General features: G+C 38.3%; 1 protein-coding gene across 9 annotated transcripts in view; it reads right to left on the bottom strand.

The window, feature by feature from the left end:
* The window catches only part of LARP1B (La ribonucleoprotein 1B), a 132,589-nt gene that overhangs the window by 83,151 nt on the left and 36,362 nt on the right, over window positions 1-13,076 (bottom strand). For 6 of the 9 annotated variants that reach the window (XR_014776865.1, XR_014776866.1, XM_084769340.1 and 3 more), the window contains exon 11: window positions 12,335-12,691. Coding sequence is in view for 7 of the 9 variants with exons in the window: in XM_084769340.1 (XP_084625466.1) it covers window positions 12,335-12,691 (357 nt within the window). In the remaining 2 variants the exon portion in view is untranslated. Of the gene's footprint in view, window positions 1-4,295; window positions 4,401-7,394; window positions 9,641-12,334; window positions 12,692-12,818; window positions 12,899-13,076 lie in introns of those variants that run through there. The other 3 variants (XM_084769341.1, XM_084769343.1, XM_084769346.1) reach the window with 3 other exon arrangements.

The following is a 13,076-nucleotide window of genomic DNA, read 5'->3' as shown; positions in this document are numbered from 1 at the left end:
TATTAATTTATTCTTGTTACATCTCAATGGTTATCCCATCCCTTGTATCCCCCCCTTCTTCCCTCCCTCTCATTTTCCCCTTATTCCCCTCCCCTATGACTGTTCCTGAGGGGGATTACCTCCCCCTGTATATGCTCATAGGGTATCAAGTCTCTTCTCAGTAACCTGCTGTCCTTCCTCTGAGTGCCTACACTCCTTAACTTCAGCTGTGAACTTCACACTTTCTCCTTTCCACTGAATTCTTTTTGAGCAGTGAATTCCTTTAAAACCTTATTTTCAAGCACAGAGCAACTAATCAACACCTTTCACTTTTACTTCTAATCATTAGTTTAATTCCTAACTGAAAATTGATTTGAAACCACTATAGGTCAAGAAGCCACGGGTAGGGCCAAACAGATTGCTCCTGGTTAGCAGTGTAACCCACTCTTACAAAGGATCTGAATTTGATTCCCAGCACCCACCTAGCGCAACTCAAAACTTCCCAAACTCCAGTTCCAGGGGGATCTGATGCCACATAGCCACATGCACACACATCTTTGGAAACAAGCCATAAAACCATTAAAAAAAAAACCCTACATTTCTCACACACAGAACTGGTTCTAGATTTACTTTTACTTTACAATTATCCCTATTTATTTGTAGAATTAATCAGTGATGATAGATTTGTTCTGTCAACTTCTTAATATTTCTAAAACTCTATCTTTTTTATGAATTTCACCTTCTGTTTACATTGATGGGGAGTGAACACAGGGCCTGGAGTATGCTAGGCAACTGTAGTACCACCAAGCTCATCCCTAACCCTCAACTTGCCCTTTGCAACATGGCACAGCCCAGCACAAATAACGCTTTGTCACCAAGTTTTTTAAGTACATTCTGACTGATCTTAGATTTTATTTTGGTGATATTTATGAAACAGTTTTCTCATATTTTAATTGGGATTCTAAAACCATGTAAAATTTACCATCTTAACTATTTTTGTGTGCACTTCATTACTGTTAAGTATAGAGATTCTGTTATAACATCTCAAACTACCATCCAACAAAACTGAAATTATATATCGATTTAATAACGATTTATCATCTCCCTGTTCTTCCAGCTTTAGTAGATTTTCATCTCTAGGTACATACTCCACGTAAGTCACACAGTACTCTCTTGTAAATGGTTATTTCCCTAGCATGAAGTCTTCAGGTTCATCTGTGTCTATCTTGTTGCCATCTGAATAAAGCACTAGCTCATGGGTTTATTTAAAAACTATAGACCAAGGGGCATGTCACATGAAAGTCTTCAATTACCAGGAAACTGGGACAGTGGGGAGGACATCCTATTGGGACTCTAGATGAGACAAGCATGGGAGAATGGCAAAGTTGAAGGATCCAGAGGGTCCTAGAAACCTACAAGTAGAACATTATGATAGGCAGATTTGGGCCCAGGGGTCCTGCTCAAACTAAAGCACCAGCCAAGGACAATACAGGCTGTAAACTTTAAACCCCTACCCAGATCTAGCCAATGGTCAGAACATTCTCCACAGTAGAGTGGAGAGTTGAATAAGAGGAAAATGGGAGGGAGGGAAGAAGGGGAGGATACAAGGGATGGGATAACCATTGAGATGTAACAAGAACAAATTAATAAAATAATATATATCTTGGAAAAAAACAAAAACAAAAACAAAAAAATAAAAACTACATTCTTGATGATGTTGAACAGCTTTGAAAACATTTATAAACTACATCACTGTTGATACAAGTTTTTTGTCTACTGTGAAAATATATTCTTGAGTTGTGTTATTTATATATGCAAATAATCTTTATATCCTTATAGTTTGTGTGATTTATTAAAATTTTCTCCCAGTCCACAGTTGAGGTTTTCTTTTCTAGTGGTCCTTTCATGCACATAGCAATTTAAAACTTTCATAAACTCAAATGTACCTATTTGCTTGTGATGTGATATCCAAGAAACTACTGATTGGTAATAGTCTGTCAAAGTTCACCTACAGCCTTCTTCTAAGTCAGTGGTTTTCAACCTTCCTAATACTGTGACCCTTTGATGCAGTTCCTCATGTTGTAGTGATCCACAACCAAAAATTTTTTGTTGCTACTTCATAACTGCAAATTTGCTGTTATAAATCATAATGTGTGTATCTGTTGTTCAGAATATCTAATATGAAATCCCTGTGAAAAGGCTATTCAACCCCCAATGGGTTGCAATCCACAAGTTGAGAAGCACTTTTCTAAGTGTTCTATAGTTGTAGGTGTTATATATACTCCAATTTCAATTTATTTTAAAATATAGGGTAAGGCACACATGTGCATAGATACTCACAGACATGGAGGTGCACATACATTTAAAATCATTCGGTACATGCATGGAGGTATTCCAAGCTCTCCTCTGTCCCATTGTGATGGATGTTGGTCTGATATATTTTGACGCTACTGCTGCTTGTTGTCTCTATACCCCAAGGTTGGTGTGTAACTTTGCCTAAGGAACTTCCTGTTTGACCAATAAAGGCCCATTACACCTGGGCAGGGCAAATAGGCTAGGTATGGCAACGGTTCCAGGGCTTGGGGAGACAGAGAGCATCTTGGAAAGGAGGGGAGACCAGAGGAAAAGAGAGGAAGGTCGTGCCATGGGTCAGAGGAAGAGAGAAGCCCACGGCTGGCATGGATGGTGATTTGGCCCAGATGATGATAATTAGTAAGTATTTGGGACTATGTATGGGAGGTAGCTTGGCAGAAACTATTAGAAGCAGATGACATGGGATTGGGGCTCAGTATAAGATACCTGCCACAATATGGGAAGTAGTTTAGGTGATTAATATCTGCCCTGCCCCAGGTTAACTAAGGCTATTTTAAAATATAACAGGTGCCTGTGTCTTGATTAATTGCTAGTGGGTTAGACAATACCACCATAATAGTTATAGGCCTGATAGTAAACAGTATAAGGCCTATTGATAAATTAACCACAACACCATTGGCTAAGAATTTTGGTTGCTGTGATTTTGTAGCATTTTTGGAACTCAAGAGTGAAGTAGCCTCCTTTCTCCATTAGAAAAATAATTGCATTTTTGTGTGAGTGCCTGCATGCACATATAAGCACCGTGTGCAGGCCTAGTGTCCAGAGTCCAGAAGATAGTAGTCGATACCCTAGAAGTAAGTTATAGGTGGCTGTGAGCTGCCCAGCATAGGTGCTTGTAATGCACCCAGGTCCTCTGCAAGACCAGCCTGTGCTCTTAACTGCTGAGCAGTTTCACCAATCTCCCCTCCCATTTAGACCAGTTCTCACTATGTATGTAGCCAAGAACCCAGGACAGCCTCAACTTTCTTCTTCTCAATGTGGGTGATGGCATCACAGGCTTGCCCTACACCCAGATATTTCAACATTATTTTTTGAGAATGTTTTACAGTGTTCAGTAAGTTTTAGGTCAGATATTTCTATTTTTGGAAGAAAAAAAGGCTGTTAAGATTTTGGCAGAAACTAGAGAGTCTAGATTGCTTTGAATGGTACTGATTGATATGCTAACAATGTTACATCATCCATCAACAAGAGTATTATATCTTTTGTTGGTCTTGTTGAGACAAGGTTTGGCTAGGTGTGTGATACCCAGGTTGGTCTCAAACTTAAAAGTAGAAGTTTTTAGCTTGTTTGAAGATTCAGTTTATGTCACGTGGTGTTTTGCTGAAAGCTGTATTGTGAGAGGTTTTTTCTGGAACAGAGGGCATGTGATATTTTGCTGGGAGCAGAATGTGAGAGGGTGAGTGATGGTGGGAAGGAGTATTAAAAACTACAAACAGACAAGGCATTTGACATTTCTACCATGCTGGGCAACACTTTGCTGGTCTTCACTTCACAGAAAGAAACATTCCAAAGAACTTCTCGTGGTACTTAGGCTGATTCTGGCTACCTCCAAGGATTGTGCCAATTCAGCAGAGCCTTGTAGTTTCTGCTGGTTCCTGCCACCTCTATGGATTCGTGTGCTGTTTGGTGTGAGCTGTTGGACTGGACTGCTGGTATCCTGACAACACATGGAATTGGTCCAAGGAACTACATCTAAATAGGCCCACAACGCCTTTTTCCTATTAACAGTCTTTCTCCCCTTCCTCCGGTTGTTGAGTTAGAAGTGAGAAGTAGGTGTAGAAAATCTAAGCCTACACAAATTCTTGAGCTCAAATAATCCTCCTGCTTCAGTTTCCCTAGAAAACTTGGACTATAGGCACATACAACTACAACTCTTTCCTATTGTTTCATATAACAACCTATAAAATATGTAATTAATACAAGCAATCAAATATACAATTCAATCATTTTTACATATTTAGCTTTATTAATTTTAGAACATTTTCATGATTCCTAAGAAACCCAGTACCTACCATCCACTCTACATTTCTTACACCTTCTCCCACAACCTGCAAGGAAATCACAAACTATACTCTAGCCATGTGGATGTCCTGGCTCTGGATATTCCATATAAACAGACTCAAAACATATCGCCCTTTATGAGTGCCTTGATTTGCTGTCTCCATAGTCTTTCATGTTGTCCCACTCACTTATCAGCTCACATTGATTACCAAATACTCTACTGTATGAATACACCTCATCTATCAGCTGGTAAGATTTGCATTTTTACCTTTAACATACCATGATGAATACTTGTACATAAATATTTGTATGAACATGTTTTCATTTGTTTTGGGTAACACATGTAAGAATGGAATTGCTAGGTCATGTGATAACTAAACTGTCCTCCAGAGTAGATGCTCTATTTTATATACTGGGGGCACCTCCAGTATCTGCCTTCTGTAAATAATAACCATGCTATTAGTATGAGGGTATCTGGCTATTGATTTAGGTTTCCACTTTCCTGCTGTGTAATTAATCTTTTTTGGAATATTTCTTTAAATTCTGTCCAAGTTTTTGAAGTGGGTTCTTAGACTAACCTGTCTTTACATATCTATATATTCTTTATATAGTCCTCTACCAGATATATATGTCTAAACCTCAGCCATGTTCTAATACGTCTTTGTATTTAGAGTGGCTTTATGAACAAAGTACACCTAAAGAAGCAGTTATTGCCACACATCTGTACCCTGGCAAGCACACCCTCCCCATCATCAGTGAGCAGTATCAGAATGATTCACTGCTTACAAGTGACACCAAAGCCCACTGTTCATTCACAATGGAACACACCATCACTGACAGTAGCTACACTGCCCTAAAATCCTCTGCAGTCTCCCTTTCGACATCTCGGGTTCTTCTTACTGTCTCCAGTTGATTTTCCAGAATCCAACAGCTGGAATCCATACATTGTGCAGCCTTTTCAGATTGGTTTCACTCCGAAACTTGAGCTTAAGACTTACCTTTATGTTTCTCCAACTTGATTACATGTAGTCATCAATAACAGTTCAGTATCTGGATGTATCATGGTTTATCTACTGACCTCCTGAAAGATATCTTGGTTTCATCCACATTTAGGCTATTATGGTTAAAGCTGCTGTGTTGGGGTGATCTTTTTGTGTACTGTGTAAAGACAGTCTTTGTATTATTCAAATGATGATGTCTGTACCAGCAGAGAGCTGAGTAAAGCTAGTCTTTGTACTGTTTATTAATATGGATGCACCATATTTTGTAGACACTCCTTCAACACCTTCTGAATGCTTTAATAAAGAGCTGAATGACCTACAGAAAAGACAGGACTTCGGTGCAGAAAGAGGAACTCTGGAAAAGAATCAGGTGTGGAAAGAGAGCTAACAGGGACATAGGCCAGGCCAGTATTGTCAGGTTACAATAGCTGAGAATCTGCCCCCTATAGTGCCTATAATAAGTATAGGAAGTTTCTGTGTCATTATTCGGGAGCTGACACCCCAAAGGAAGTCATTTTAATGCTGTAAACATCCTTTTAAAAGGCTATACATTTCTATTCGTGTGGTAAATTTGCTTGATTATTCTAATTTTTTAAAATTATAATTTGTAAGAAACTGTTGAGCCAGACAGTGGTGGCACATGCCTCTAATTCCAGCACTAGGGAGGCAAAGGCAGGTGAGTTCAAGGCCAGCCTGGTCTACAAAGAGTCCAGGACAGCCAAGGCTACACAGAGAAGCACTGTCTTAAGAAAAACAAAACAACAACAAAAATCCAAAACTGTTGAAATAGCCTTCAAAAGTGACAGTGCTATTTACGCATCACCTCTTCCTGTCTTTGCACTTGGTCATCTTAGTGGGGGGCATTACAGCATCCCGATGTTCTCATTGTAACTCTCCAGTGAAACTCCATGTGGAACATCTTTTCATAATCTCACTTACCATCTGTTTTTCTTTAGTGAAGGACATTTTTGTTTTGCTTGTCTTTGAGACAGAGTCTCGTATATGCCCAGACTAATTTCAAATCTGTTATGTAGTAGAAGCTGGCCTTAAGCTCTTGATCCTTTTGCTCCTTCCAAGTGCTTGGATTTCAGGAGTCTTTACCTGTACCCAGCATTTTTCACCACCTTGAAACCAGCTTGATTTCCTATTTTAAATGGCCTATGTATATAGTTTTGACAAATGCTTCCCCATAGTCCCTTTGTTTCCCAGGGTTATCTTGGCTGTCTTGGACTTGCTTTGTAGACCAGGCTGACCTCGAACTCACTTGGCACTGGTTTTCACTAAGCAGATACTTTAAATTTACTAAATTTAATAAAATCTGGTTCATAGATTTTTTTTTTTTTAGTAGACAAAACTTTGGTGTTATACAATTAAGGCAATCCCAAGGCCATCAGGTTGAGTTTTGTAGTTTTTATTTTAAATTTATGTATATAATCCACTGAGTTAATTTCCATTAAGGATGTGGATTATTCCAACCACTTCTCCCTCCCCCCCTCTGTGTGTTTTCCAAGACAGAGCTTCCAGACAGGTAGGTAGCCTTGGCTGTCCTGGACTTACTTTGTAGACCAGGCTGGCCTCTAGCTAACATTGATACCCCTGCCTCTGCCTCCCAAGTGCTGGGATTAACAGCGTGTACCACCATGCCTGGCACAAAAACTTCTCTTTACTGTATTTCTTTTCCCCTTTGTGAAGATCAGGATCCATCCGCAGAACAACAAAAACAATGCCAAAAGAATGCCATAAAAGGAATTTGGAGCCTTTTTGGCTTACATTTACACATTTAATTCCTAGGAATCTTTTTATTTTGGATTCTTTTCTTAGGATTGGAGTCTCGATTGCCTTAAACTGGCCTCAAATTTACTGTGTAGCTGAGGATCACCTGGAACTTCTAATTTTCCAGCCTGTACCTACACACCAAATGATGGGACTACAAGCATGTGTCATGGGCTCAGCCTGAATTAGGTTTTTGTTTGTTTGTTTGTTTGTTTTGTTTTGCTTTGTTTTGTTTTGTTTTTTTACCAGATATGGGTGATCATATCAGGGGGGGGGCTGTTTTCTGTTTTTTATTAAATATTTTACATATATGTTTATATTATTATACATATATACAATAAACTACCTATAACAAGAAGAACCATGAAACAATCAGGAACATTTTGCAGCATTGAAATAAACATCTTTCCTTCCTATCTTGGTGAGTCTAAAATTCTGAATGTAAATTAATATCTATCATATCACATCGTTATTAACTTAAAACATCTACCTAGACCTAAAAACATCTTACCCCCTAAACAACTAAGCTTAATTGTAAGACTAAACTATCTGGTCTTAAACCCTATCAGAGACTTGAGAAGGAATAAAATTGATTACCTGAGTATACAGGGAGTGCAGGTTATCAGCTTCCCAAATGAGAAGATGACAGAGACAGTTTGCTGCATAACAGTCCCCCAAAACTCTATAATGTTGGAGCATCATCTCAGCCTTCTGGCTCAATATATCTGACAGACATATTTGTCAGGCAGGAACTACTGAGGACTTGCTTACTCTGTCTTGGCAGAATTTGGCTGTCGACTCTGCCTGCATTCAAGCTTGCCCATTTTTAGGCAGAATTCTGTGGTAGAAACAAGGACATACTCCCCAGTGTCAGGTTTGCCACATTTGAAGCCATCTCCATAAGGAGGTTCTTTGATGCTCATCATCTTCTTTGAGGTAGGCTAGGTATTGCCAGGAGTTAAACTGTCTTATTGAATAAAAACATCTTTAAATGCTGTGTTCTGTATGTCTCTGGGGTTTTTGAAGACCTTATCAAACTATTTTGGCTTATATTTCTATAGAATCATATCTGTTACACCCAGAATGGCTATTCTTGTGATAAAAAGACTAGTAATTAATACGACCATGATTTGATCAACTAAAAATTAGCTTGCATAACTTACTTATCCCAAACAGCCTGTAATAGCACTTTCAAAGTATTAGAAGTAAACCTTGTATTACAATTGAGTTGTATGGGTAGAATATCACATACTAGAGTAGAAATATATATGTGTAAAGAATGATCTTAAATTTGAATAATATAAGGAAAGGCCCAAGCAACTTCATTATTTTGCATGTAGATATCCAGATGACCCATCACTACTAGTTCAAACAAATATTCTTCTCCCATTAAATGACTTAAATTATTAACTTGGGTAATATCATCTGAGAATTTCTGATACATAGGCATATTTTATTTGGACTCAATTATATTCAAATTACTCATACATCTATTGTTATGCCAGTACTGTTGTCTTGGTAACTGTACCTTTGGCTGTACTAAGGCTACAATACAAAGTCTCTAGAATTCAAGGTAATCATTTTCCCAGTGAGGTGCATCTACAGCCTAACTTTGTTCTTTTTAAACATTGTTTTGACTATTCTGTATTATTTAAAAGTTGCCATGAATTTCAGATCACCGTGTTAATTGCATGCACACACACACAAACCATCTGGGTGCTGATGTAGATTGTGCTAATCTGATGGTGTGCATCTTTCCTGTCCACTTCTGCTTTCATCTCTTCGGTGTTTTGCGTGTAAATAACAGGTTGTACTTGCATAAGCTCTGACAACTTGCTTACTTCAGCTACTTAAATATTTGTGTTTAAACAAACCACTCCAGGGGCCCATGTCTGTTCTTTCTTACCATTTCCTGTTCCCTGTCACCCTGTATTTCCAGTTTGTAGCTTTCTTGTTTCAAATGAAAAAGCTTTATAGTAAAATCTACAAGTGATTTAAAACAAAGAGGAAATGGTATGTACAACAAAACTCCTTTTACACCTGCTTTTCTTGTTGCTTCTGATTCCCAATCTCCTATGTCCGGTCTTCATGTTTTCTATAAATCTAATTTGCTGGAAATCCCATCAGTCAACTTCTATGTTTACTATTTGGATTTTTTATTTTATTTTATTTTGAGACAGAGTCTCACTATATATCACAAGATGATCTTACAGAGATCTGCCACCCCTAACTCAGAAGTGCTAGGGCGGTAGCACTCTGCCCTCTGATGAAGTTTTTATTACCTTAAATATTACAAACAAAGGTGATCTATATTTGCTTAGTAATTCCCCCATCAATTATTTAAGGTATAGCCCTCCTGTGTCATACTTTGGCTCATTCTCACATGTGGTAGTTCATTTAGTTTAATTATTAACTTTGTGACTACTCTTTCCTTATAAAATAATTGAGTAAATACCTTGTGTTCCAGGAATACAGTTGATTCAAACTGATCTAAATTTGTTTATAGTAGGCACCTGTGAAATTGATAGGATCGCGTTAACTTTTTAAAACATATTTAATAATTTTGTGTGTGATGTATGTGTCTTTGTATGTAGATGTGTATGCACATGCACGAGGAGGTTCTCCATCTTGTTTTTTTTCCTGAGATTTATTTATTTTTATTCTATGTGTGCAGAGTATTTGCCGACATGTATGAATGCTCATCGTGTGTGTGTGTGCCTGGAAACCTCAGGGCTCTGAACCCAGGTTCTTTGGGAAAGCAGTAAGTACTTTTAGCTGCAAAGCCCTCTCTTTCCAGGTCCCAACCACTTCAGTCACCCAAGCAACATAATTGGGCTGCAGGAATACACATCTAGTATAATTTATTTTCCTTCTCTATTCTGCTTAAAATGACCAGGAAAATAGTCTATTCTCTGGGGAAGTAGGTTAAAAAACAAAATTGTGTCTATCATTGAGAATCTATTTTTTAACTTTTGTTGCTGTTGTCTAATTTAGGGAGATCATGAATGCTCTCTTATGCTGTGGAGTTTCCTGAATTTTAAGAAATCCCAGGGGAAGCACATCCCAAGTACAATGGATGAAGCTTGCCCTAGAAACCCACATTCTTGACCATGGTCTCTCCCGGGCCAACAAAGCATGCAATTCTTTTATGCAAACATTTGATGATGAAAGAACTCTTACTAGAATCCACAACTTTGTCTGGGTGTGGAGTTTTTGTTGTTGTTTTTCCCTGTTTCAGGTAGGTTCTGCAAGGTTCAACTCCTCAACCCCTGCCCACCACACCAATAAAACCCCACAATGATCTTGTAAACAAGTTCCAGCATTTTTCTTTTCTAAGCATTCACCTTGAAGACCTTTGGAGATTCTAAGGTATCCCATCATTTATCACATGGCTATTTCACTGGTTTTTAGCAATAAAGATGTGTGAGCCTGCCAGTTCACACCAATTCAGCACAGCTTCTGGAACCACGAATATTTTTTCATTAGAAGTGCCCTGTCATTTTGATATGCTCTCCATTCTTACCTAATCAACTGTCCAGTTTCTGACACACCCAATTCTTCTCTTATCCATCAAGGCTCAGATGTAGTAGCTTTTCTCATTTCCGTATTTCCTGTACAACCAGTTTAACTAAGACTAATTACTATCTCCTTGATGGGCAGCCTATTAACAGCTCCTGCCACTTTTGTCCCCATATAACCTACTACTTTGTCATAAGGACGACAATGATCTTTTAGAATTAGGATCATATCACAGTATATCTATAAACCTGCACTTTGACTTTTGATAAATTCTACACTATTTAGCATGGTCTACAAATTCTAGTCTGCCTTCACAACCATAATTACCTTCTTACACAGCTAAGAGCGAACTTCTCAGCTCCTCAAATATGCCAGCTGTTGCTCTTTCAATCCTTGACTCTCCCCTGACTCCTCTTCCTGAACTACTTTCCTGGCGTTTTAACACTTCATCTTACATTTCTGATTTCACTCTTTTGAGAGGTCCACTCTTTCTAATCTGACATCAATCTGTTTATTCTTTTTGAGCATTTATTATCATATGAGTGATTACTGTTAACTATTGTGGTTTGTTTTAATGTCTGCTCTGAAATTATCAGGCAATTTCAAACACTCTTTATCTTATGTCTAGGGACTAGCAATGGCTGAACACAACAGCACTCAATGAGTATGTTACTCAGCTGACCCACAGGAGAAACACTAACGGAAGTAGAACTTGCACATCCAGCACAAAGTCAGAACCAAGGACAGTGATTATAACATGAAAATAGCCTCAGCCGTGCTGATCATGGAGCCCTAGTCCTTTTCTATTTTAAGGCAGACGGTCTTGTGAAATTGATCGGGCTAGCCTTGAACTAGTACTACTCTTTCTAGCTTCTCCCAAGTAGCTGGATTATACAGGCCTATGCCACTAGGACCAGGAATTAAAATGCATATCTATTTCTGTTACAAAATTATTTCAGACAGGCATCACCTCTAGAACCAAGCATCAGAAATAATGCTAACAGGGTAGGCAAGATAGTTTTAGGTCTTGACAACATATACCTAAGGCAGGTTCTCTCAAAAGGCAGTGACTAAAAGCAGTAATGGAAATTCCAAAGCCATGCCTCTTGTTCACACCAAGGCAGTTCTTACTGTTCAACCACTTGCTGGCAGCTTTTCTTTCTGTAACTGTTTGATTTCTAAGATCACACTCCCATTTGAGGTAACTTCCTCTCATTGTTCTATTACTCAAATAAGTATTTAACTTTTGAGGCTTCTCCAAAAAGTTTAACAGCAGAAAAAGGACCCTCCTACAGTCCTAACTGTACCACTATAATTTAAAGAGATTTAGAGACTAGACATTGTCGCTTCTAGCTTAGCAGGGTAGAGGCCAGATCTATGGTGAAATGCAAGAGAATAAAATTAGAATGAGGACATGAAGTAGGCCTGTCCATACATTTTTCCCACAAGTTTTAGTCAGGAAATAATATATATATATATTTTTTTATGCTGGTAGTATTCATTATATCATTACTTAAAATTTCTTCTCAGGTTGTGACTATCAAATATATTTCCAAGAACTTTCAAATTGGGTATAATTTATTTATATTCAAAACTGTATGAAATAAACCCTCAAGTTTAAGAAAACAAGCAATAACATGCAATCAATGTGAACTGTCAGCTGAGAGATGCTGACCAGGAATCATTACCTTTATGGCTGTGTGTGTATTTTCACCTTCTGTCCACAGATCCTGTTCATAGTAATACAAGCCGTCATTAATCACTTCAGCAAGTTCTGATGTAAGTTTTGCTCGTGATACTTGGGTGCCTGTTTGATCTACTTCAGGATGCTTTCTCATATAAGGTGCTATCCCTGTCTGAGTTACAATCAAAATCTTGTTTAAATCTTTGTCATCAATTTCATAGTTTGAATCATTATCAGACCAATCAATAAATGTGTTTTTCCTTCTTTCCGTCTCTTCAAACAAAAAGCCAAGTTCCTCTTGTTCTGATACTTCTTGAAAGTTTAGTTGACTTGATGTCTCTTCAGGAGCACATATTGATTCCTGAAGAAACAAAACGGTATTTTAGATATAATATTAAATTTTTCTTTTTTCTATATTAAATCTTTTATTTATTTTAGTGGTTTTTTAAGGACAATTTTCATAAGAGTATTGTGACATTTATGTCTACCTTGGGCATAGTCAGCAGAGGTGAACTCTATTGTCAGGTGCAAAGCTCTGACTGCCTCCGAGTAGCGGCATGCTGGGGTCCTGAAAGATCCAGGTTAGACACATAAATCTTCCACCAGTCGCCCTGCCTACCATATCCACCTGGGCCACAGCCAGCAGTTATAAGGTGCACACTGTCCCGAGTCCCACTGCCTGACTTTCCCAGGATACCTAAGGCATTCCTTGCTCCCTCCTTAGGAGTCCTGCTGGCAAGAATATC

The sequence above is a fragment of the Acomys minous genome (assembly GCF_964271855.1).
Source record: "Acomys minous genome assembly, chromosome: 19".
Taxonomy (NCBI): Eukaryota; Metazoa; Chordata; class Mammalia; order Rodentia; family Muridae; genus Acomys; species Acomys minous.
Note: the sequence above shows the minus strand (reverse complement) of the source record. Positions and strands in the feature narration are given on the sequence as shown.